Below are 25,644 nucleotides of genomic sequence, written 5' to 3'. Positions count from 1 at the left end.
CATTTTCTTCAAAAGTTGATTCCACACACAATCTGTACTGAGTGCGTTTATCGATTTCGGTGTCACCTGCCTTCGTGGGTGTCTAAACCTGTTCTTTCAGAACCTTGGATGGTAAGACATTGAAATTCATTCAAGAAACAAAAACCTTTTACCCTTTTGGTCTGAATTTTTAATCAATTTAAAGATAAATGACGACAACATTATCGGTGTTTTGTACAAATAAAGACTAAAAAAACTAAACGAAAAAAATTAATTAATTAATTGAAATTAAACGAGAAATGCATTTATGGCTCCAATCTCGTCCGTTTGAAACAGCCGGGTGGCAGTGCTTCGGCTATTTGCTTGATGTTGCCGACTTCCGATTCGAGCAGGACGATTTCCTTCATGTAGTTTTTGATCCAAGTGTTCTGGATGTTTTTCATTTCGACCAAACTGTCCAATCGTTCCGATAAATTGGCTCGACGTACCTCATCTTCGGCAGCGGCTAGACGTTTATCTGATCGAACGAAATTGGTGAGTTTTTGGTTTCACACAACATAACATGTGACGTCTTCATGGTCCACTGTCTTTTCTAACCTAAAACTATCGAACTGCAGGGAATGCAGAAGATTCTTTCTGGTCATTTCTTATGAACTGACCAGCTGTTACCTTAACCATCGACAGAATTCAAAAAGATCTTGTATTTTCGGAGATATTCGACTTTGAAGATTTTCATACGAATGGCAACTTTTCGTGGCGAACAAAATGAAACAAAGAAAAATCTTAAAGAACTTACGGCGCACACATAAGGACCTTGCCTATTGACTCAGAGCCCACATATTCCTCTGTTCCTCACACGAGGATCGAGGCATATGCAACCTTGTGCGACCTCGCAATGTGATAAAGATTTGCTCAACGTCTAAAGTCGCCCCAATAACGCAGGACCTAATATACAGATACAGATCAGTCAACTGCCCTAGTTGAGAACTCAAATTGGTGTCAAAATTAAGGATCTGTGAGCGAACGGGCGATTTATCGGGCTATTTTTATGAAAACATTTTCCCACAGTTCCCAAGTTTTCCTTAATTTTCCCAAAAAGGTTTTAAGGAAATTGCTTTCCCACATATGGTCCTTGCATTAGTATGAACCATTTGTGACTCCTACACCATTTCTGCAATTTTCAAACTGTGAAAAATATCTCGCTTACCAAGTTCATCCAAATCCGAAACGTTTATGTCCCGTAAACTATGCAACTCATCCATAATAGCCTTAACCTCATTCATCGCATTTTTAACTTGATTCTGAGCCTCAAACGAATCCGATTTTGCTTGTCCCACCTGAAAGTGCAACAAAATGTCCAGTGTTTTCCGCCAGTTCTACTTCATTCACCCCAGCAGACAAACCTTCTCTTTGGCTTCCTCAGTCAACGAATCGTCTTTTTTGGCCAACTCTTCGAAATTGTCGATTCGATTTTCCGTCACAACCACACGATTGTTGAGTGCGTCGGCTTCGCCACGCAATTTCCTCGCAGCCGTTTTGGTGTCATTCGCCTTGTGTCGTATAATATCCGCATCTTCTGATGCCTGTTCAGCGTATTTAACTTGAGCTTCTTGGGCATTTTTGCGAGCCTCTTCAGCATTGGAGTAGGCACCAGACAGAGCCTGAAACCGTTAAATCAATATCAACAAACTCGTTTCTGTCGTCGCACACTTCACTCACACTTTCGGCTTCTTCGACAGTTTTCTGTGCGTCTTGAATCTGTTGCTCGATTCCAGGTACCGTTGCAAGTGCTAGTTTTGCACTTTCCGATGATTGTTGCACTTGATTCTGGAAGCCAGCCAGTATGTGATACGTGTTGTTCGCTTCTTTCAATGTTCCGTCGCCTAGTGCCACTGCTTCCTTGGCCGTCGTATGGATAAACTGCAGATGTTCCAGTAAACGAACAGCCTCTTCCTGCTGTGCATTGGATCTGATGTGGAAGTGAAATCGTTAGAAGTCGATCGTTCAATGTCTCTTCTCTCTTCACCCCCAAAATACGTACCGTTCAATCAATAACCGAGCCAGTTCCGAATTTTCATCGTATTCGTCTAGAAGATTATCGTTGCGACTGGCCAGTTCGGTGATCTCACTTTGAAGTCGTTCTGCCTGTTGATTTGAACGTATTGACATGATCGAATGGTTTTCAGCTTCAATGGGGAACTTACCTCCTTATTGGCCGAAGCAGCACTTTTCTTCAGTTCTTCAATGTTGATCTCAGGAGCCGTTAAGGAGTTAACATTTGCGAACAAAGTTAACGCTTCATCGTACACCTCATTGGCGCGTTTTAATGCATTTGCGGTAAGTTTGGAAGTTTCTTCTAATTTGTTCTTTGATTCACCGACCTCCACTCGGATATTCGTTCGAAGTTCGTCACTGTAATGTTCGATAAGCCATTGAATAGTAACGTTAGAATGGGAGAGTCTTTCATAGAGACGGACGTTGGACTCCTTACCTTATATTCTTCTGCAGATTCAACGTATTCTTAGCGAGTTCGTAAGCTTTCGATGCCTTCTCGTTAGCTTCTTTTGCATTCTGTTTGTTTTGCTCAACTTGTGCCTCCAATTTCTCGGCGTGAGCTCTTGCCTCCCTTGATATGGTACTAATCTGCTCAGACTGCTGGCCAAATTGATCTGAACGATCTTTGGCTCTAGCTAGAGCGGCAACACCGTCAGTTTGAAGCAGTTCTAGCGCGTGCTGTAATTTGTAGAAATTAAGTTGTCAGTTCCAGCTGTGCAGTTCGATTTGTATGCTTACGCTCAGTTCATTACGGGCTGCGACATTTGTATCCTCAGTTATGGCAACATGTTCCGTAGCTTGGGTCACCTCATTCGTTATAGTTTCCTCCACACTCTCCGAGTTGTCTAACAAATCGCCCACCGTCTTCAAACGATCATGCAAATCGTTCAATCGTTCCACCAACGACCGATCACCGCCACCAGCGCCTGATTTCGCATCGTCCGTTAGAATGGCAATCTTCTCCTGGACCGTTCTCAGTTTGAATTCAAACTCATCGTCATCGATGACCGTCGGCTTCAATTGAATCTCCTTCAGCGTCTTCTTAATGTCGCTCAACTTTTGCCGATGCTCGTCGGCTGCTTCTTGCACCAAATTGTAACAGTGTGGACAGTCCAGGCAACCTTGATGCCGATCGTATTTATTCTCCTTGCACCGATCGCAGCGACGTCCCTCAACATTGTCATTACATGGACATTGGCCATTCTGATCGCATTGGAATCCTTTCGAACCGCTGTTGTCGCAATCACACGGTTTACAACCAGTCGATGAGAAGCCGTACTGATACGGTTCGCACTGATCGCAATGGAGTCTGCAAATTTAGTTCGAAAATTTTGGTTTTTTGTTAATATCTTTCCTCCGTACAAGGGACAGTTTCAGTTTAACATACCCAGTGACGCCAGGTTTACAATAGCATTGTCCGGTGAAACGTTCACAGGATGTGTTAAAGCTTCCGATCGGGTCACAATTACAACTTTCGCAACCATTTCCGGATACGATGTTGAAGAATCCATTCTGGCATTCGTTACAGTTACGTCCGATCACGTTCGGTTTGCAGCGGCAATTACCTGATGCGTAATGTGGGGTCATTGACTTGAACATTTGAAGGAGTAAAACATTCTTACCGGAAAGTTGCTCGCAAATGCTGACTCCTTTGTCGGTTTGTTCAGTTCCCGGCGGGTAACAAGAGCAAGCCTCACAGTTACCATGTGGTAATGCCAATGGATCACCGAAATGACCTAAGAAATATTGAGTTTTACAACGACCGATTCGGTAAGCGTTCTATAGTTCCATTGTACCACAGTTTAGAGTTGCAGAGCTTAAACTCGGAATGCTAACAACAAATAGAATGACAAACCTCAATATGCCCATAGTCATGATGCGTACGTAGTATACGTCGAACCGATTTTGTTTGATTTAAAATTGAAAAGTGCGAATGTTTCATTGTTTAGGTCATGACTAAGTTTCATGAACGTTTTCTTATCAGATTGTCTGAACTGATTATCTTGAAAATACACGCACAATTGCGTGTATAGACACTAAGACGGTTATACCGGCTATGATGCAATCCTATTGTGATTGCAATGAAAGTTCTGATTTAATAAAGGAAATGAATAGCACCGCGTCAGGTGTAAGAGTAAGAAATATTCGATAAACAATGGTACGCAGACCGTCATTTCATTGGGTCGGAAACAAGTCATTTTGTTGTAAGATGCTTTGACTCTTTTTTTAACTGCGTTCCGTTGCGTTGCATGACAGGGAGTCAATTCGTTAAGGAACGTCCTAAATGGAACATGGATGTCTTGACATCATTTAAAGGATAGGACTGGGGAAGATGGTCATGCTAGCGGTCTGTGACAGGACTTTATTCGTATTGTAAATAGAAGTGGAAGATAACATACCCGGCAAACATTCATCACAATTCGATCCGGCAGTGTTGTGTATACACTTCAAACATTCGCCAGTCGTTCGGTTACAGTTTCCAACAGCGTTCGGATCAACATTACCATTACAATCGCAAGCCTTGCAAAGTTGAACTAGGCCATTGATGCCAGTCGGATCGCCATAGTAACCGTCGGAGCAGAGCTCACATCTTGAACCTTTAGAAATGTGATCAGGATTCGTCTCTTCCGGCCATCTCAGTCAATGCTACTTACCGAAGTATCCGACAGGACATTCCAAACAAATAACTGATTCGTCAGATAGCTGCATACATGCTCCGTTATCCGGACACGGGCACCTTTTGCAATCATACGCTGATCCGAGCAATGCATTACCGTAGTAACCACGAGCGCATTGATCACACGTATCACCAGCGGTGTTATGCTGGCAAATGCATCGTCCGGTTTCTGAATCGCATATCTCTGCATGCTTGTTACAGTCACACGGAATGCATCGCATAAATGGTCCTCCTGATGCCGGACTGTGGCGATATCCTGGTGCACATGATTCGCAGAATTGTCCCAAATAGCCTTCTGGACAGGCACACTGTTCGATCCAAGTTGCCGGTTGACCAGCCGCACCACGATGAGCCGTCTGCAATTCAACGTCGTCTAAATACGCCTCGCCGTGTGTTGAATATGCTGCACGGATTTTTATCGCTTTGAGGTCACTTAAAATGGAAATGAAGCCTCTGGACGATTGACTGGGTTGCCAGGAATATTCGTTGCTTTCGTGCAATCGGAACGAATATTCGCGTGATTCTTGGTCGGGCATATTGTGTCCTTGTGCGAATATGGGCAACGAAATTTTCAAACCACCACCTTCAAGTATAACATCAGTTGGCGAAGGATTAGGTCCCACTTGTCCACTCAACTGCAATCGGAATTTCAGTAAACGATTGTATGAGGCACGCTGATCGCCCAGAAAACGGTCTGGAGCCGAAAAATAAATGAAATCGTTGCCCTTAGCTGATGTTCCAATCGATTGACTGAATTGATTGTACTTTAGGTCCACGGGATTGTTATGTTCATCAACCGCAATCCATCTCTCCTTGTGCTTGTTGAAGCTTGACTGTGTTGACACGATCGAGTAGCCGATAGCGCTCTGACACTCCGACGTATGACCGTAACAGAAGCATGGCGTACAACCGAATTTATTCTCCAAATCCAAATTGAAAAAGCCCGGCTTACATTCCCTGCATCGACGACCCTCCACATTTTCCTTACATACACAAACGCCGGTCTCTGGATCGCATGACGGAGTATTCTCGAATGATCCACGAACATCGCAGTTACACTGCTCACATCCTTGCGGACCGAAATTGTAAAAGTTCGCCTCGCATCGATCACACTTCTCGCCGGTAACACCTGGTTTACACTGGCATTTACCCTCAGTGTTGCACTGCATTGATCTGGAACCTGTGGTTTTGCATTAGAAAAATTTGGAACCTGAATTGAATCAGTACAAGACACTTACCGACTGAATCGCAGGCACAATTGATACAGTACCCGTCTGAACGTAAGAAGAAATTCTCTTTGCAGCGTTCACAGTTTGGACCGTCACGGTTGGCCTGGCAGTCCATACAGTGACCACCATGTCCAGTTAAATTGTACAGGTGACGGTCGAAGAAACACTTGTTCGAGTATCCGTTGCAGTTACATGCTGTAGTTAAATGAACAGATAAGTCCCGACATTAGAAGATCGAAGTTTGTAAAAAGTGAGGAGTAGACAGAAATGATTCTTGGAGGGAACTTGACCACATCAGGGGTTTTGAAAGATATAAAAGAAAATATGACCCACCCAATGCCTGGATGATAATCAGAGAAAACAAATGACAAACTGTGCGTGAGTACAGAAGGTGTTCTTTGTGTCATCAACAACAACTTGCAGATATCGTTAACCGTCCATCTCACGTGCGATTTTTCATTTATGCATGCAATCCCTGTGCGTATTTACGCTGTACGTTAAACTGTACATGTTGTTGTATACGACCGTTAAGAACAAAATATATGTTTGGCTGGTCTCGGATCTCATACACACAGTGTAAACAGCAAATGAAATCGCCGACATTTTCCCAAAAAGGGCTTTATTCCACACACTGGTTTTTCACGCGAAAAGAACAAAGAAAGTTCTTTGACCTCTGTTGGGAAAGGTTGTGCAACGAAAAATTGCTACGACTGCACCTTCACTAATTTACTGGTTTTGTGTTTTCGAGAATATTTAACGTGATTAAGTGGAGAATAGAGTCCGAATAGATTCACTTACAATTGACCAAAAACCAGGGATTGTATTTGGTGATCGTATTGGATTGTTGATTCCAGTACGGTTCAGTTTCCGAAATTAACAAAATCGAAATGTAGAAATATATCAACAGCATCGTTCGAACAGTAGATCGGTGCTAAGCTAAGACTGGCACAAAATTTAAATCCCAGAAACTTATTTATTCACTGAACTTGCCCGGAAAGAAGATTCGAACGTTCTTCTGCAACAAAGTTTCAACCAACACTGAAGAAGATGCGCCGTCGATAAAGAATGATCGGTTTGTAAGTAACTGAATATAATGCGACATAACCAGAACCAGCAAATACATTTCCTAAAATGAACTACCTTCTCAGATCGGGTTTGCATTTCATTCTTGATTTTATATCCGAATATGGATGTCGATGGCAAAAAATGTTTTTTCCTTTCTTTGTTATTTGAGATTACGTTCCCACTGAAAAATCAGATATTATGGACGGTGGTGTCTCGTTTTGCAATAATTGTTTTGTACATCGAGAGGCTCATTACTTTCTCTTTAAGTAAAAATGTTCAATGAGCTACGATCCTTAACTGAACATAACAATCAATCATGGAGAGATGCAAGATCATACTTAGTTAGAGTCAGAGTTAAGTTAGAGGTTTCAGGATTAGTACAATATCTCACTTTGGTGGCGGGACATTTTTACACGGTCAAATATCATCAGGAACGACAATATCGTTTTTTGAACGATATTATCGTTCAAAAAACGGTATTATCGTTCGAAAATTTTTCACCCAGGACGATAATATCCAGAGAGTTGGTACGCCTGTGGCTAAAATGTAAACTCTTAAAATATTGTCTGGACGATTTTATCGTCCCACAAAACGATAATATCGCTTTCTGGGCAATATTATCATCCCAACAAAAATCTCTTCGAGAAAAGTGTAACGCAGTCTTTGAAGTACAATTTCTAAAATGAATGATATCGCTAGAGTTGACGCTTTCAGCTTCGTTACGCAAAAATTAAATTTTACACCCAATTTTAGTTCAAACAAGCTGGCTTAGGTTTTCTCATCATCTGCCAAATAATTTTTACCAAAAAAAATTTGACTGGAAACAACCAAAATTTTACCAAAAAAAAACCTGAGTCGAAAATTCGAAAATTTGACGAAAATCGAAAATTTGACAAAATTCGAAATTTGACAAAAATCGAAAATTCGACGAAATTCGAAAATTTGACGCAATTCGAAAATTTGACGAAATTTGACGAATTTCGAAAATTTGACGAAAATTGAAAATTTGACGAAATTTGAAAATTTGACGAAATTCGAAAATTTGACGAAAATCGAAAATTTGACAAAAATCGAAAATTTGACGAAAATCGAAAATTTGATGAAAGTCGAAAATTTGATGAAAATCGAAAATTTGACGAAAATCGAAAATTTGACGAAATTCGAAATTTGACGAAAGTCGAAAATTTGACGAAGAAAGTAATTCTCTATCTGCCACCATTCAAGAAATATCTCTAAAACCCCAATTGACCCACCCATTTCCAACTTTCGACATTTTTCACAAATGCCCTTCTTTTCTACTCGTAAAACTCTGAGACTTTGCCGAAGAAAGTAACTCTCTATCTGCCACCATTCAAGAAATATCTCCAAAACCCCAATTGACCCACCCATTTCCAACTTTCGACATTTTTCACATATGCCCCTCTGTTCTACTCGTAAAACTCTGAGACTTTGCCGAAGAAAGTAACTCTCTATCTGTCACCATTCAAGAAATATCTCCAAAACCCCAATTGACCCACCCATTTCCAACTTTCGACATTTTTCACATATGCCCCTCTGTTCTACTCGTAAAACTCTGAGACTTTGCCGAAGAAAGTAACTCTCTATCTCTCATAACCCAAAAAAATATTAGTCCTTTCATCCTACGCTCGAGTAGCTCAAAATTTGGTCACTCTAATAACTCTAGCTCAAACGAATCTGCCCCGATTTTTTTAATTATTTTTTTGTTCCAATCGTGTTACGAATACCTTTCATTTGATGGGTCGCATGCCTCTGTAGGTTTCAATACAGCTAAGCTACAGCCGAAAACGCGTTCCCGACCCTCGAAAACCACACTCAGAAACCACTTCGAGGCCAATAAAACAAAATTCTGGTTTTTCCTGAGGTAGTGGCGTATCACATTTTCATTTTTATGCCCACCCTGAGGTTCCTGCAAAATTTCATGGAGATTGGCTGACTAGTTTCCGAGATCGACCGTTGATAGATAGACAGATAGACAGATAGAAACATACAGAGTAAGTTGAAAGATTGTGATTGTTTGGAAAACGTTAACTTGGTGCATTTTCTATCAAAATGACCAACTTCAAAACGATGTATCTCCGGCAATTTTAAAGTTACATAGTCGAGTGATAGCTCGTTTTGCTCGTATTTGAAGCGCGAATAAGATAGAATAGGATTTGTGGTGATACAGGCCAAAGGAAAGAAACTTAAATTCTCGCCTATATATAGTTGCCGCGTCTCAAAAAAATTTCTTCGTTCTTTTTTTGGAAGTTAGACTGCGTCAAGTCCTCCGCTATCGCTCCGGACATGATTCAAGAAAACTTTCCTTTTATTAGTCCCTGGGTTCTGAAAAATACCCGAAATCCCAACTAATTGAACTTTGCGTGTTACAACGTATTACTGAGAACTGGAAACTGCTAGCAAAACTACTAAAGAAACTAACCGACACTGAGGAACAGTGGTATGACGTTATGCCGGACAGCAATAAAAGCGAAATCAAAATCTACTTACGTTTGCATTCATGAACATTTTTCGATGTTGCTCGACCCCACGGAGCATCATTGTAGAACGGTAAGCATTTTTCACAGTCCATGCCATCGGTGTTGTGTTTGCACTCACAGACCCGAGTCCGTTCTCCATTAATGCCTGAGAAACGACACGAAAACAGAGCACAATTTACAAAAATGTCTGGCCACCCGATCAAAATGAATCGAAGTTCGTTTCAAGCAACAAAACGAACCATAAAAATAGTCAAAATAATTACCAGTGCTCGTTACGCATTTACTAGCATGTCCGTTACATTTACACCGGGCGCCGACGGCAACATCAGCAATGGCATAAAAGTAAGACTTCAATACTTGAGCGTCACCGAACACCTCGTCACCGAACGTATTTAGGCGATCCAGAGTGATTTTGATGTCAGTCGCTGTGACCCAATTCTAAGGAAAATTATCGGAAATTGCATTTGATTAGTAACTCTCATGACGAAATGGGGTCGTTTTACCTGAAGTTCTAGACTGTGTTCGAAGTTGATGGCACTCGGTCGTCCTTCTAACGATGAGAATGCAACATTTCCGTCGCGTAGTGGTGATATATCGCTGTATTCGCTGGTACATAATGCTCGAGACTCATCTTCACCTTTCTTCACCGACAAGAAATCGGGCAATTCGTACGTATCTCTGCATGTCGCACTGATTGTTGAAGGGAGGTGGATGAGAGGTGTATTTAAAACGGGGACAATTCGGTTATGGAACAGCATCATTACTTACCTATAATACTGATACGGTATCCATGGACCACTTTGTGTAAATCGTTTGTAAATTGCGAATGACTCGGGTCGTGGCGAGTAGAATACAACTCTAATGTAAGTTATATCGAATGATTTGCCTGAAATGAAATTGGTCGATTTATAGCAATGAGGTATGAACAGCGCCTGTTAGAATTTCCTTTGTACTTTTTCACTTGATCATTGTATTACGTGCCAAGTTAAACAGTGCTACAGCGAAGAAAATCCAAAGTAAAATTGAATCGAAACGAAATCTTTTACGTGAACTGTACAGTGGATCTCACAGTGTGGATACTATCGTAATATCTGCGCACACAACGTAAAACGCTACAATTTAAGTTGGCTTACCGTCACGCAAAGGTCACATAGGACCCTAACTACATCAACGAACAAATTGATACGTTTAACCAAAACAAAAACCCATGACATTCGAAAGAATGTATGGCGCGTCTCACGTACCTACAGTAATTTCACTTTTCATTTCGTTCAATTATTCAACCATAAAAACTTGGTCTCCACAACAACACACTTAACTTGAAAACTAGTTGCTATATTAGTACATTCTCCGGTGACTTCTTCGATTGCAAGAACAGAATTGTCGCGACTAACGTGAAAACGAATTTAGAAAAGAAAGGAAACAGCCTCTTGAGACGTAGATATATAATAACCTTGTAACCAGCAAGCATGTGTTGCATTTAATACAAGTAAATCAAATTCCGTCTTTCGCGTTGTCTACGCACTAATGTCTCGCACATAATGTGGGTCAATCAAGTGAACTATTCGGATCGATGGACTCACCTAAATTTAGTATTAAGTGAACTTGATTCGGATATTGGATTCCCTCGAACATCGTTTCCGACTGCCACCAAGTTGTATTGTATGGATCGTGTAAATCGGTCAAATACCTTGCACTGTGATCGCCTGCCCGACACACATCACAACTCTTCCGATTCGAAAATCCCGTTTGAACGCAGAAGTCCTGTTCGTCCTCTTCTCCACACGTGTTTGTGGATTCCATTTGCACTTCGAAAGCTGCATTTTCGAATTCTGGAATACATCGCTGGAAAACAGAAAATAAATTTTAATTGGAAATGGTTTTAGCAAGAGGTTGGCTGGAGGAGTTGGTTTTTAGCCCCGTACGAAGTACGAAGGGGCTTATAGGATTACGATGCCGTGTGTAATTGATGGAATTCGAAGCAGACGGTAAGGGCAAAGTGTTTGCCTGTGTTCATAGATGACGAATCCGCAATAAAAATTTTGTCCGTCTGTCCGTCCGTCTGTCACGTCGATATCTTGAGTAAATCAAATCCGATTTCAAAAATTTTTTTCCCTGAAAGATAGTCAAAATAGTGAGGCTAAGTTCGAAGATGGGCGATTTTGGGTGGACCACTCCCGAGCTGGGCCCCATGAGTGATTTAACGTTTTTCGAAGATATCTCTGGCCATTTAAAGGCTACACTTGTAAGTGATACGTCAAATGAAAGGTATTTACAATACCGATCGACGAAAAAAAAGTTTATGGAAATCGGATGACCGACTCGTGAGTTAGACCCCTTGGTGTGAACTAGGTACAGGGCGGCAAGCCGTTTTTGCTTGTAGGTTGGCCAAATTTAAACGTATTTAGATGGATTTTGCTTTATTAGATAGGTATTGACCGTACTAATCCGGGAAAAAAAAGTTTATGAAATTTGGTTCACCGGATCGTGAGCTAGGTCTCTTGGAGTGAGCTCTTATCTGGCTACTCGGTCGTTCAGTGAAGGTGGTGGTTTTTTGTTAATATCTCGAGTAAAATTTGACCGAATTTCATGATTTTTTTTGTTTGAAAGGTACTAACGAATGCAAAGCAGCCGTACTATTCCACCTCCTAACAAAACAATATAAATCGACGAAAATGATAATTACAAAGTCACTGATCAGTTAGAAGTGTAGTTTGTGTTACATTTGAAGGGAACGTCGTACGTGGCTTCGTAATTGCGCTATGCGCAATTTTTAAGACGTACACATTTCACAAGAATTTTACTTTACCGACGTTTACGGCCGCAGTAGGCTTACGGTAAGAGTAGGGCGACGGACGAACTAGGGTCACGTGCGCAATGGATGTACGGGTTTGTACGGGGCTCAGTCGCAGCAAACGCTCCGACTGTTCTGACGGAAAAACCACAATTGGCTCTTTATGTACACAGTGGTCCCATCGAAGTATTGTGTAAATGGGGTGTCATTTAAATTTTTACGCACTAGTTCGTAAAAGTGACGTTTGTTAATATGGGGATCAAATTTTGTACCTAAACAAGATTCTGGAATACGCTGTATTGTCAACCTTGGCTTGGCATTGGGTTGCAAATTGTCACATGATTATGAAAGTAGACATTATGCAACTCGGTAATAAATGCTTTTTTAGGCACTAGACGGAATTATACTTCGAGGCCGCAGGTCGAAAGTGAGAATACGCCTCGTTAGCCTAAGAATCGTTTATCACCGAATTGCAGACAACGTTATTGTCACTGAATTGAGAAACAAATCCCGATTATGGACCTTGTTGTGGACACAACGTATATTTGATACGACAATATCGTCAAATCTGAAACCACAATGTCCGTGCCTAGTTCCTTATGATATGATTATTATACCTGCTAGTTGTATAACATTCATTCCCAATTTACTTTCTTGTATAGATCACCTCCATCTGTTCGCATGCACCTACAACATTACTTTATAAAAATGATGTAATATCTTTAAAAAATCAAATGAGCAAATTAATAAAACAAACATCGCAACGAGAATTTTGTGGAAGAAACACTGTAACGTTCGACGAAATCAGAATGTGAGCATTTTCCAAAGTTCCATTTATCGTATACGGTTGGTTTGAAACGAGATTAAATAGGGACCGCCGACCACCAATAATTTTTTTTTCATATTTATAATGAGTGATGGACAAGAACATCACACAGGAAAAAATTAGCCCGAACCCCTGAGCCGTTTCTGAGAACCAGTGGATGCGCTACCACAAGCAGACAGACACAGCCTGATCACAAATTTTAATGGGGATCGGTAGAGGGAAAAATTCTAAGATATACTGTGTAAAAAATATTTCCTTCGATCACCTGCTCTCGGAGCAATAACTGTTGAAAGTCAAAATTTCACCATTTTCGAAGAGTGATATATCTTTGACAAAGTTTCCGCGCCAGCCAGTGCAAATTGATTCTAGACGCGGTTAATAAGCTCTTTCAAATGGCGAATTTTTTTTTTAATGTTCTTTTAAGTTACATTTTCAGAGAAGTTAATTTTTCCGCTACCCTCGCTGAAATTTGGCCACTTCTGTACCTTTCTGGTAGCCTTATTTCAAACTTATTTGCCCCTAATATTGTAGCCTGAGGAATAAGCTTTTCAACGATACCAAACATGCCATACTTTATCCCCAACAAGTACTGTTGATGATTCAGTTTTTCAATCGAAGTCACTCTACTCGCAAATCTGAAGCCCTCGAAAACGAAATTATTTAATTTCAAGATAATATTACAATTGAATGTCTTTTACTCAATTATATGTATGATACAGACTCAGAGAGTCATTAAAGTCCCCTACTTTTCAAAAAAATCTTGAAATTTAATAATTTCGTTTTCGAGGGCTCCGGATTTTCGAGTAGACTGACTTCGATTGAAAACTGAATCATCAACATCAACAGTACCTGTTGTGGATCAAGTATGGCATGTTTGGTATCGTTGAAAAGCTTATTCCTCAGGCTATAATATTAGGGGCAAATAATTTTGAAACAAGGCTACCAGAAAGGTACAGAAGTGGCCAAATTTCAGCGAGGGTAGCGGAAAAAATAACTTCTCTGAAAATGTAACTTAAAAGAACATTTTCAAAAAAAAATTCGCCATTTGAAAGAGCTTATTAACCGCGTCTAGAATCAATTTGCACTGGCTGGCGCGGAAACTTTGTCAAAGATATATCACTCTTCGAAAATGGTGAAATTTTGACTTTCAACAGTTATTGCTCCGAGAGCAGGTGATCGAAGGAAATATTTTTTACACAGTATATCTTAGAATTTTTCCCTCTACCGATCCCCATTAAAATTTGTGATCAGGCTGTGTCTGTCTGCTTGTGGTAGCGCATCCACTGGTTCTCAGAAACGGCTCAGGGGTTCGGGCTAATTTTTTCCTGTGTGATGTTCTTGTCCATCACTCATTATAAATATGAAAAAAAAATTATTGGTGGTCGGCGGTCCCTATTTAATCTCGTTTCAAACCAACCGTGCGTACACCATGATTGTCATATATTGCGTTTCAACCCGAAGGTAGGGTATCCGTAATTTCTGTGATCCGCTGAAGGTTTGCATTACATTCACTTGGTTATTCTACATTCTAAGTGGATCCCATTTCGATATGCTAGATCAGATTGTCACACGAAACTGAAATCTGTTTCGAACCTTAGTTTCACAGGGAACACAGTTGTGTTAGATAAACAGACAGAATAGATGGCAGTACTGTTTCAAAAAAAAAACTTTTAAGAAGACTACCCCTTTTTATTGATTAGACGGCTTAACACTGCACTTTTATATTTCCAGGAGTACTAATTGCACCACTTATGATCCGAAAAAGACTCCAGTGGTTATCTATCTATCTACAGTTATCTTTAATGTAAAGTTTAATGTTTGTTTGTTTGTTTGTCTCTCTATAGGAGCCCAGACGGAAAGTCCTACAGACTTGAAACTTGACATACCGACTAATGAGGAAAAGTGTGCGAATTTCTTTTTACTTTTATGCGTTATTTGACGCACGAATTTTTTTTTGCCTGTTAATGTCGTTGATGCGTGGAAACATTTTTGTAACGCGTGAAAGTTTTTGACGCGTGAAAATATTTTTTGTGGAAAATTTATTTTTGATGCGTGGAAAATATTATATTCGACCAGTAGAATTTTACCGATAAAAAATAAAAAACTACCGATAGAAATGTGGTACATGTCGCTGGCATCTCTTCCAGCTGGATGTTGGTTGACGACGAAGCAGGGCCTATTTTTGTGAAATTGAATTTTACACATTTCCTAAAATTAGCTAAAATTTGCTAAAATTTGCTAAAATTTGCCAAAATTTTCCAACATTTTCCATAATTTTCCAGAATTTGCCAAATTTTCTGATACAGTTTGTTCATGTCATTTTTACACAGTTTTAGATATGTCAGAGTTTTAAATGTACCCAGTCAATTAAGTTCTTCCCAAATTATGAATTTTTGGCGCAAAATTTAAAATTTCTATCGCGAATTCAAATATTGCGCAATTTGGGAAGAACTTAATTGACTGGGTACATTAAAAACTCTGACATATCGACAATCTTTAGAAACTGTGTAAAAATGAAATGAACAAACTGTAGCAAATTCTAGCAAATTTTGGCGAATTTTGGCAAATGTTGGAAAATTTTGGAAAATTTTAGCAAATTTTAGGAAATGTGTAAAATTCAATTTCCCAAAAATAAGCCCTGCGATGAAGTTGATGCGAGTCCTACCACCTGCACCATACTTTTTTTGAAAATGATGTGAATATCTTAGCACAATTCAAGATTTTTAGACCCGTACGAAGTACTGGGGTCTTATAGGTTTACGCATACGTTTGTAACACGTCGAATTGGACTCCCTGAGTAAGGGGAAACCTATTGTGGTTGTCTAGAGATGCCAAATCAATGAAAAAAAATGTCCGTCTGTCCGTCTGCACGATAACTTGAGTAAAACGCATCCGATTTTGAAAATTCTTTTTTTTTCGTTTGGTAATGTCAAAAGACAGGCTAAGTTCGAAGATGAGTGATTTTGGATCGACCCCTCCCGAGCTGTGACCCAATAAGTGCTTTACGGTTTTTCGAAGATATCTCCGGACATTCAAACGTTAAACTTGTAAGTGATACGTCAAATAAAAGGTATTTACAATACCGATCGACAAAAAAAAGTTTATGGAAATCGGATGACCGACTCGTGAGTTAGACCCCTTGGTGTAAAACAGGCACAGGGCAGCAAGCAGTTTTTGCTTGTAGGTCGGCCACATTTGAACATATTTCGTCCGTGTTAGCTTTATTAGATAGGTATTGACCGTACCAATCAGGAAAAAAAAAGTTTTTGAAATTATGTTCTCCGGAGCGTGAGCTAGGTCTCTTGGAGTGAGCTCTTATCTGGCTACTCGGCCGTACAGTGAACGTGGAGTATTTTGTCAATATCTCGAGTAAATTTTGACCGAATTTCATGAATTTTTTTTTGTTTGAAAGGTATTAACGAATGTAAAGCGTCGGTAAAATTTCCGGTCTCCTAACAAAATGGCTGCCGGTGGCCATATTGGATTTTAGTAAAATAGAAATATCTTGGGAAAAATGGTACTTAGAGAGTTTCTGTTAACATGGAAATAATTTGTTATGTGTGTGGGGTGTTTCAGACATTCCACATATGGACATCTATATATATCTATATTCACCTATATTGAGCTATATACAGGCATATAGAGCTATATAATAGCATATTCATCTGTGAAATGTTTATTTATAGGAAAATATAGGTAAAGATAGCTGTTTAAATAGGAATTTATGAAAGTTGACTTCGTACGGGGCTGTCTATATTGCCTCCGGCAATTTATTTGTATATGCTAACAAGGCAAAGAGTGGATAACGTAAGTGATTTTAAAGGGCGAATAGCTCTTCAGTAGAGAATGAAGTAAAAGAAATGAAGAGTTTCACAATAAAGGCTTTTGATGCGAATAGGTGTTTCGTACGGGTCGGCGTTAGCTATGTTTTTGAGTTGAGATTGAGGCCGTAAAGGCGTTTTGTTGGTTCCTAGGGAATTCATCCTTTTACGAAATGGAACGTAATATTTTGTTATTAAAATAATCCCGAGCAAAGCCGGGTACTACACTAGTGTAATGATAAAGTGTGCTATTCGCAGCACAAAGTCTCGTTTTCGTGTACTTATTAACCTCGTCTACGCCACGGATCAACAAAAAGACAATTCCCAAACTATTTCAACCTCAGTTAATGTATCATTTCAGAAAAAAAATTCTGTGGGCTCTATTCTGCACAGTGTGAATAGCATCTTCTAGAGAAATATTTTATTCATTTTCCGGTCGACATTCAGACCACCCATGGTGAAAAATCAACATATACTGTAAAAGATGACGAGATCATATATATTTATACAATTATGACATAATGATTGTATCCTATACGTAGGGTACAATCATAATTTTATATTTGATCTCGTCAGCATGTGGTACATGGCATTAATGGAATGCACAAAATATTATTATTCATTCTCGATCGTATTGCTTAAAAATAACGAAAAGGCTCGTCGCACTGCGAATATCCAAAGTGTTATAAAGTGCGATTAGTCTCTAAAAGAGGCTAATCGCACTTTCGGTTTTTCCACAATTATTGCATTTAATGTTGTAAACGGAACAGCAAAAAACCGAAAATCATAATTTACATCTACAATGAAGTACATGACCGCAAGACTGAATAAATCAATTAATTTGTGCCTCCTTTTACAAACTGTTAAGAAAAGAGACTGCTGCTTCCTTTTACAAACTGTTGTAAAAGCTGCAACGGCTTCCTTATTACTGACCAAAATGCAAAATCCTCTGTTACTTTACTCTTACTATGAGTTAGAGCGGTATCAGCAAAACTATTGTGCATTAAATGTTCACGATGGACAGGTTATGTAAATAGCGCCATCCGACGATTAGGACGTCGCATGCCCGAAATAAATGAAAACAAAATCATCAATCGTTCAAAAACAGTTCTGTAATAAGTTCCAATGTTCGGATTGTTTTTTTTTTTCTTTGACCATTTCTCGGCCACATTTAAAAGTTGAAAATGAACTCCACTCGAATGTGTTATCAAAATGTTTTGCTGTCCCATTCTGATATAAAACTTCCGGTTACATACAGTCGATTAAAAAATAAATAAAAGAAACGGCACGTTTGTGTGTATGTGCGGTGGAGGGAAGCTGGTAAAAATACGGATTTTTATCAATGGGTCTTATGTGCTAATATGGAAATTTGCGATTAATGTAACTTATGTGCGAGTACCAATGTATACCATATACACATTATAATCACGTTCAATGTCTGAATATAACAAACATTGTCGATGAATTATGTGGCACAAGATTAGCGTTCACATGAAGAAGATAACCTTTCGACTTTTGATTGTCAATGGAAAGGGACGAATTACTCAACATACCGTTATCTTGGAGTTACCATTCAACTCATGTTTTGTAGATATAGAAAGACATACAGGTGGGAATACACTTGCACTAAGTTTTTGGATCGTGTAGAGAGTTGTTGACTGAGATTTGTAAGCATTAAACAAAGTCAAATTTCAATTCATTCTGTTCAGCACTCTGTCAACGAAACGCATTTGTTAAACTTTGTCATCATTTCAGTCAATAGAAATTTGCAAGAACGGAACACAGGGCGATGATTCTCGTATTTTCATATCTCATAATATTCGTAACTTGACAGTTGCGTGTATCAAATCCCAAAACTGTCAAATTACGAATACTTTGAGAATCGGCGCCCGGATCAATTTTAGCTGCTTCATTTTAATTGCTTCAAACTATCGCGCGGAAAATTTCAATCAATTTCTCCACTCAAGTGCGGTGAGAAGATGACGTTTTGGGGACGCTGTCTTCACTTTGGGGAGAAATAGGAAATTCCAACTATTGTGAATTGCGGCCTGAGCGAAGTGAGCTGTTGCTTTTGTTGGAAATTCCTATTTTCTCCTCTTGGTTGACAAATAACCATTCTTGTCTTGCTGGACAGTAAAGTAGTATTCTCACTGAGCCACCGGGAAATAGGGCGTATCGAATTTTGAGAATTTTAAGGGTCGCGATAGCGTGTGTGCGGAAAACGTAGATCATTGAAAACTAAGTCCAGGCATATGGTTGATGGATCCGAAGGTGCCCGGGAAGAAGTCCCACCGGACGACTTTAACTTTCAAATGGTCATAACTCGGAAAGTTAGGAGTATTTTTGAAAACAATGTTCTAGCAGGATGTAGAGCGTTAAAAACTCTACAAAACTGCCAAAGAAACCGATGGTCCAAAAGGTGTGTCTGTCGAGGTTTTCTAACATCGAAAGTTCGACATTTTGGTTTTTGACTTTAATTTCCTGAGAGACAAATTATTAACTTTAGCTTTTGGCATGAGGTTGTAGAGGAGGTCGAGTACTACCAGTACACTAGGCATTGTCCCGGTCGGCGATCCATCCGAAACCACTTTTTCAACATTAATGAATGAACTTTTTAAGTGTACCCACGTCGCCCACGAAGCCATTGCAGACAATGTAACCGGTGTTGCTGAGTCGAGGTAACCTTGGCCAGTAAGTGCACATAATATTCCATAACAGTAGCTGAAACCTCGACAGACACACCTTTTGGACCATCGGTTTCTTTGGCAGTTTTGTAGAGTTTTTAACGCTCTACATCCTGCTAGAACATTGTTTTCAGAAATACTCTCAACTTTCCGAGTTATGACCATTTGAAAGTTAAAGTCGTCCGGGGGGACTTCTTCCCGGGCACCTTAGGATCCATCAACCATATGCCTGGAATTAGTTTTCAATGATCTACGTTTTCCGCACACAGGCTATCGCGGCCCTTAAAATTCTAAAAATTCGATTCGCCCTACCGGGAAAGGACTTTTGACGCTCATAATGTGAACGAAGTAATGATTCACTTTCCTGTGGTGTAGTAAATAAAAGAAATTAACGATCAAGTCGAACGTTGAAACGTAGTTGACCGTGCTGTATCTATTTATCAATATCCTTAGACTAGCACATTGTTCTTACCTGAGGCCGTCCGTATGGATCGTAACATTCTAAAGGTGGCAGGTAATGTGTGTTTTCGTTAGCACTAATTGCAATTACTTTCACTATTAAAACACTAACAAACATCCATTTTAGGGTCCACTTTGGTTTCGTCATTTTTTCTGTACAACAATTTTTGATTCACTTGATTTTCCTATACCAAACTCGGCAGCCCGACGTTGGTGCACTTTATACACTAATTGCTCGTTGACACTTCAAACGAATCATTATGATCTCATATTCTGCTGCGAAATAATAAACAATTTATTAATCTAACGTTTATTTGTCGGGATGCTATTACTCCCTCAGGCAATGAGAAAGCGTTAACATTGCATTAGCATTCAAAGGAGTACTTTGGCACGTGAAGACCAACCGCACTTGTCCTCAGCTCATTACAAATTACAACAACAACACAATAAACGTTCAAACATTGAAAGAAACTGCTAAATTATCGTGAATCACTTCCTATTTTATCACAATTTATACCAAAGATCACTCTCCTTCCTTGCGCTTTTCTATTCAATTTATTTTGGGCATATTTGCAGAATACGTTTTTGATTTGCTGAACGTTTAAAGGGAAGTTTGAGGAGGGGATGGGAATCATACATTTATGAAAATATGCCTTCGGCCGATAGACCCTTTAGCCTGCTCACTTTTTATCGTCCAAACGGTTTTTCCGAAACTCAACCGAAGATATACCGTCAACGGAGTGAATCGGTCAAGTTTAAGTAGAGGAATTAGTGGTGAGCGCAGACTAATTATATGGTGCACGGTTTTACGACCTCCCGGAAAAAGACATTGTTGTGGACACCGGTTTTCAACTTCCCCTAATACTTCATCTGTCTGCGGACCGGAACCCTTCTTAAAAGAGCCACCATCGTTCTACGCAAACCTGATCAGCAAATGGAAAAACAAAAAGTTCAAACAGCACTGGGACTCAACGAACCACGCTAGACAATCAAAAAATTGCATTAAGATTAATGCTAAAAACTCACACTATCTCCTCTCACTTAGCAGAAAAAACATCAGAAGAGTAACATCCATTCTTGCTGGACATTGCTCCCTAAACAAGAACATGCACACTATAGGCCTCTAGCCCCAAGCAGCTTGTGCGACAGATGTGGAGACGTAGATTCTGCCGAAAGTTTTTTATGCAAATGTCCTGCCTACATCTCAGCCAGAGCAAAAAGCTTTGGAGACTACATACTCCCATACAACATAATCTGGAGCCTTCCGCCTAGTAATGTTCTGGATTATCTAAATCGTACAAATAGGATTTAGGTAACCCTGTGGGTATTCACAACAGGCCCAGTAGAGGCTTAGGTGCTGAAGCTTTGCTTCACCCACTCGAACTAACTAACTAATACTTCATACGTGACACTGAGGTTGTCGCACTATCTCCACTAGCGCAATAAAACATGTCACTAAAGAAAGGGTCTCAGAAAAAGGCATAGCCTCTAACCCTTTGTGGTTCTTTTCCCAATGAATTCATACATTCGGTTGATTCCTTGCACAGCAAGTTGTATAAACCAAATTCCACATAACGGAGGTCGTGTGTGTGTATCTATCTAGATGATACACATGAAAAGCATCTGTGTGGAAGTTTTGTAATATAAACAAAAAGAGATCATTATTTCGGGTAATTATGTTTGCAGATCAAACATCTTGAACGGTACGCGTCTATTTTCCGATTTTTTTTTTCCTTCTTTCGTATGAGCGAATATGTTCCAGAAAATACATTAGGTTTTGTGTTGTACATGAGTTTTATGCTTTTTGACTGTTTACTTTCAGTTTATTTTTAACAGATTTGTTCATATGTTGTCTGTTAGTATACCGTAAGAACAACCTCAATACGGCCACTGTCTGTTGGCATTATTTTGATGGCAACATTTCGAATTTTCTATATTGCTGTCGAAGCTATCTGCTCTCAATCCATCAGATTAGAAATTGTCCCTTAACTAACTGCCGGCCTGTATTTCTCAAATTATTAATGTCCATGTCCATACAAACGTATGTGGACACAGGAAAGTCTTTTCAAACCTTCATAAGCCAAACATACCCATGCGACTTGGGTTTTAGATTCTTCTACAGATACGAGGTGAAATGCATCTAAATTTGTTAATTTTTTGATTTGATTTGAAATGTTTAGAGACCTCACTAACAGCCCTTTACGGTCAAAAACAAGTGCAGTCTAGACCACCGGCTTAAGGTGAGTTACGAATCTCGAAGTACGCTCTGAGGAACATTAGATGCTTAATTGATATCTCGCCTTAATGTAGGCTAGACATATGTACACAACCAACATAGGATTAAGCCGAACCACTTGCTTTGTTGGCTTCGGGTAGCTTTACCACAGACTGGCCACGAATTAATAAGTTTGGTGATTAGTTACAATTTCATTTCAACTGCGATTCGCTAGACTTGGTCGTGAGCAAGTTGGTATAGAGTGCTCTTAGAGCATTGTATTAAGAAATGGTATTTGGGACTGCATACTAACGCAAAACGTCGAAGGACATACATTGAATTGTCTCTCTCAGATCGAAACAGTGGTCGACTGTCTGTCTTATCAGGAATAGATCCAATTAAAAAAATTAAGGTCGTTAAAGCAGTTTGTCGAAGAAACACCCAAAGATTCTTAGTTCACATTACTTGCGAATCGCCATGATGAGCTCATGGTCAGTGTGAAAATCGAGCAGTAAATTACACTGAATGTAATTGAAGCAATTTGGGTTTGCAGTATAAAATCTGACTCAAAATTACTGTTCACATTATGGACTCGGTTTCTTTTCATTTTAAAAATAAAACATTAGAAATATAAACAATTCCAACGAGTCGATTCACATATGTCGACAGTATTTATGTGTGAAATGAAATTCAAGTCTGAAGAATAATATTTCGTTCTTATCGTAAAATGGTTGAGTCTTTTTTCTTCTTCTTCTTTTCGTTAAAGAAATATGACTTCCTTTGATTTTCCTAACAATGTACAAAGCACATAATTGTCGCTTATAAAGCATTCACAGCGTTTATATTATCAAAGACCGTTTTGTTGTCGCATATGGAAATTATGAAGAATATCTCCCATTCGAATAAAAAAAAATCTTTTTAAAACTAACGAATGATGGCAAAACGTATTTCATATTTGACCAACAGATATTGTTGAGTGAATTGTGTACTCAAGTCTCAGTTTTACCTCTCCTCAGCTTTTATTGAAATTCAAAACGATAAAATTTCTGTAAATTACATGTGTGCGGTTAAACTATGTCTTACGTTACATCTCGTAGTTAAAGTGTTATAGTGAGGGCATTTTACGTATATTATACATTCATCGTTTTCGATGGAAGGCTCACTAGTACATCACAAGCTGATAGCTTAAACTGTGTAACCGAATCAGGGTTTTTTCTGTCCAGTTTCAACTGATAGCGATTCAAAATCAATCGAGGAACACCTCATGTTAACACTTGATCACTGTACATTCATCAGGCCTCTGTCTGTTGCAGATGGCAAGCATATGACCAGTAGTATTACCGGGTCTTGTACTTCCATCGATCAAAGTATTTTTAATCGGTTAATTTCAAATCTTGTACTTCAATTTTTTTAACATGCATTTTACTGCATAAAGGACAATATTACCCGGAGCTTGTCATTGTCTTTCTAGTCGTTATCGATTACAGATGAATGGACGTATGTCTAGGTTTTGTTCTGTTTATTGCACAAAATTAATTTGGCACAGGAAATCAGAGAGATGCTAATATGACGACTGGTGTTAACTTATCAATTTGATGTAATCATAGTCACCCACTATTGCTTGAGAATAAGGAGGTAATCGAGTGATCAATGTTTGTAAGAATTCATTCTTAATTAAATTGTCTTTCGGAGCAGACGTGGTTGTCTCTAAATTATTTCTTTCGGATACTTCAGTAGCTTCCCCAATCCTGGAAAATCAACAGGTTATGGGCCCAGGACACGGAAGTTGTGAAATTGAAAGTGAATGGCAGTTCATTTTTTGAATGTCAAAATTCTGCCGTTATGTGGCTGGACGGGGTATTTTTTTTTAAATCTTGTAGAAATTGATTTGTACGAAAAGTACGACAAATTATGGATGAACTTCAAATAAAACGAGCAAACTAACGGCTCGCTAGTGAATACTAATTTCTTGAATCTTCTAACGAAATTTTTTAAACGAAAGCAAAGTATTATCGTTAGCTATGTCCGACAAATTCCATCTTATTCGATGTTTTGTGAAAAATGTCTCCCTCATCTCCATCTCCAATAAGAATTTTCCACCTAAAAATTTCCATACTCAGGTGTCGCGCATAATGATGCATCATTGCCCCTACTATAATCGAAACCAAAACACCAAAGAGAGACCCTACATCAGAATTTCTTTTCCGTTCAGTTTTTAAGTAATAGTTTTTCTTCCATTCTGTGTGACTGCTTCGACACTCAGTGTGTTAGGGATCAATGCACTTTAAAATCTATCGGATATGCAAAATATATAATAAACGTAAGGTAAACACAGACGGATTGTAACATTCTATGTCTATGCATGAATGGCCGGCGGACTGTCTTCCAAATTTGACAGTTTTTTACTTAAGATAATTTCGGTAATTTCTTTAAATTAGATAGTTATAATCCTCTCGTTGTGGTGGGTTTTGAACAAGCGATGGTTTCACACATGAAAATTGAACATAATTATTTCCAACACCATTTTGATGTTTATCCATTTTATCAAATTTGTTCGTTGTTTTTTGTCAGAGAAATTCCATTCTTTATGCTACGAAATGTATTGGGCACAGAACAATGGATTTTCGTCTAAGATTTTGATTACACAAAAAGTATTTATTTCCGAATTGTTTCATCGGAGCACAAGAGCCGTAAAACGTAATTTTTCTTGTTTCATTCGATTCTTATTTAATTGTTTGTAAACTCTTATTTGCTAAGTCTCACTCAATATACATAAATAACTACAGATACGATTTTGTGCACTAAGGGTACATCGCGTATATTTACCGTATAAGACTTAAGGAACACTTAAGAAAATGAGTAACAAAAAAAAAAACTAATTTGTGAAAGAACCAACAACCGACGACGAGTCAAACACAAAAAAGATTTTTTTTTAGAGAACTCGATCAAGCAAAATCCCGAATGCAACTGATTTTCATGCTGAGTCTTATGTAGTAAAATAAAGAGAACTCAAGAGCTCATTTGGAACAGAAATTTTGTTGTTTTTTTTCTTCTTTCATTTCAGTTTTGTATAGAAACATGTGTACGAATGGTACGAAATAGACTTAGCCACAAATACTAAGAAATGTTGAAGATATCGTTATATCGTTTTTAGTAAGAGACTGTCGGTTTTTGGTGTTGTGAATGTGACGTGAGTTTTGTTGGAGTAACGCATATACATGTAAAATAAATGAAAAATGTGATAAGCCGGGGTCTTGAGTAAAATGATTTTTTTTTGGGTTCATTTTGTTAGATAAGTTGACTGCTGGTAATTTTTGGATGATTGAAAGAATAAAATAACGA

General features: G+C 38.9%; 1 protein-coding gene across 2 annotated transcripts; it reads right to left on the bottom strand.

The window, feature by feature from the left end:
- Positions 1–191: 191 nt before the first annotated feature.
- On the bottom strand, positions 192–25,278 carry LOC119084831 (laminin subunit gamma-1). 2 transcript variants are annotated; one of them, XM_037194914.1, is made up of 20 exons: positions 25,129–25,278; positions 20,101–20,363; positions 11,087–11,348; positions 10,272–10,389; positions 10,007–10,193; positions 9,767–9,941; positions 9,514–9,648; positions 5,950–6,135; positions 4,689–5,891; positions 4,434–4,631; positions 3,657–3,770; positions 3,422–3,599; positions 2,773–3,343; positions 2,471–2,712; positions 2,184–2,391; positions 2,021–2,124; positions 1,699–1,948; positions 1,383–1,640; positions 1,187–1,316; positions 192–496 (listed from the first exon to the last, which is right to left on the bottom strand). In XM_037194914.1, the coding sequence occupies exons 2-20, from the start codon at positions 20,233–20,235 to the stop codon at positions 285–287; spliced, it is 4,866 nt and encodes a 1,621-aa protein (XP_037050809.1). In that variant the 5' UTR covers positions 20,236–20,363; positions 25,129–25,278; the 3' UTR covers positions 192–284. The 2 variants fall into 2 exon arrangements, with proteins under 2 accessions (XP_037050809.1, XP_037050810.1); XM_037194915.1 differs by having other exon boundaries at positions 20,101–20,360; positions 25,129–25,274.
- Positions 25,279–25,644: the final 366 nt, after the last annotated feature.

This window comes from Bradysia coprophila, unplaced genomic scaffold (genome assembly GCF_014529535.1).
Source record: "Bradysia coprophila strain Holo2 unplaced genomic scaffold, BU_Bcop_v1 contig_94, whole genome shotgun sequence".
In the NCBI taxonomy this organism is placed as follows: Eukaryota; Metazoa; Arthropoda; class Insecta; order Diptera; family Sciaridae; genus Bradysia; species Bradysia coprophila.
The sequence above is the reverse complement of the archived record's forward strand: the minus strand, read 5'-3'. Positions and strand labels throughout refer to the sequence as shown.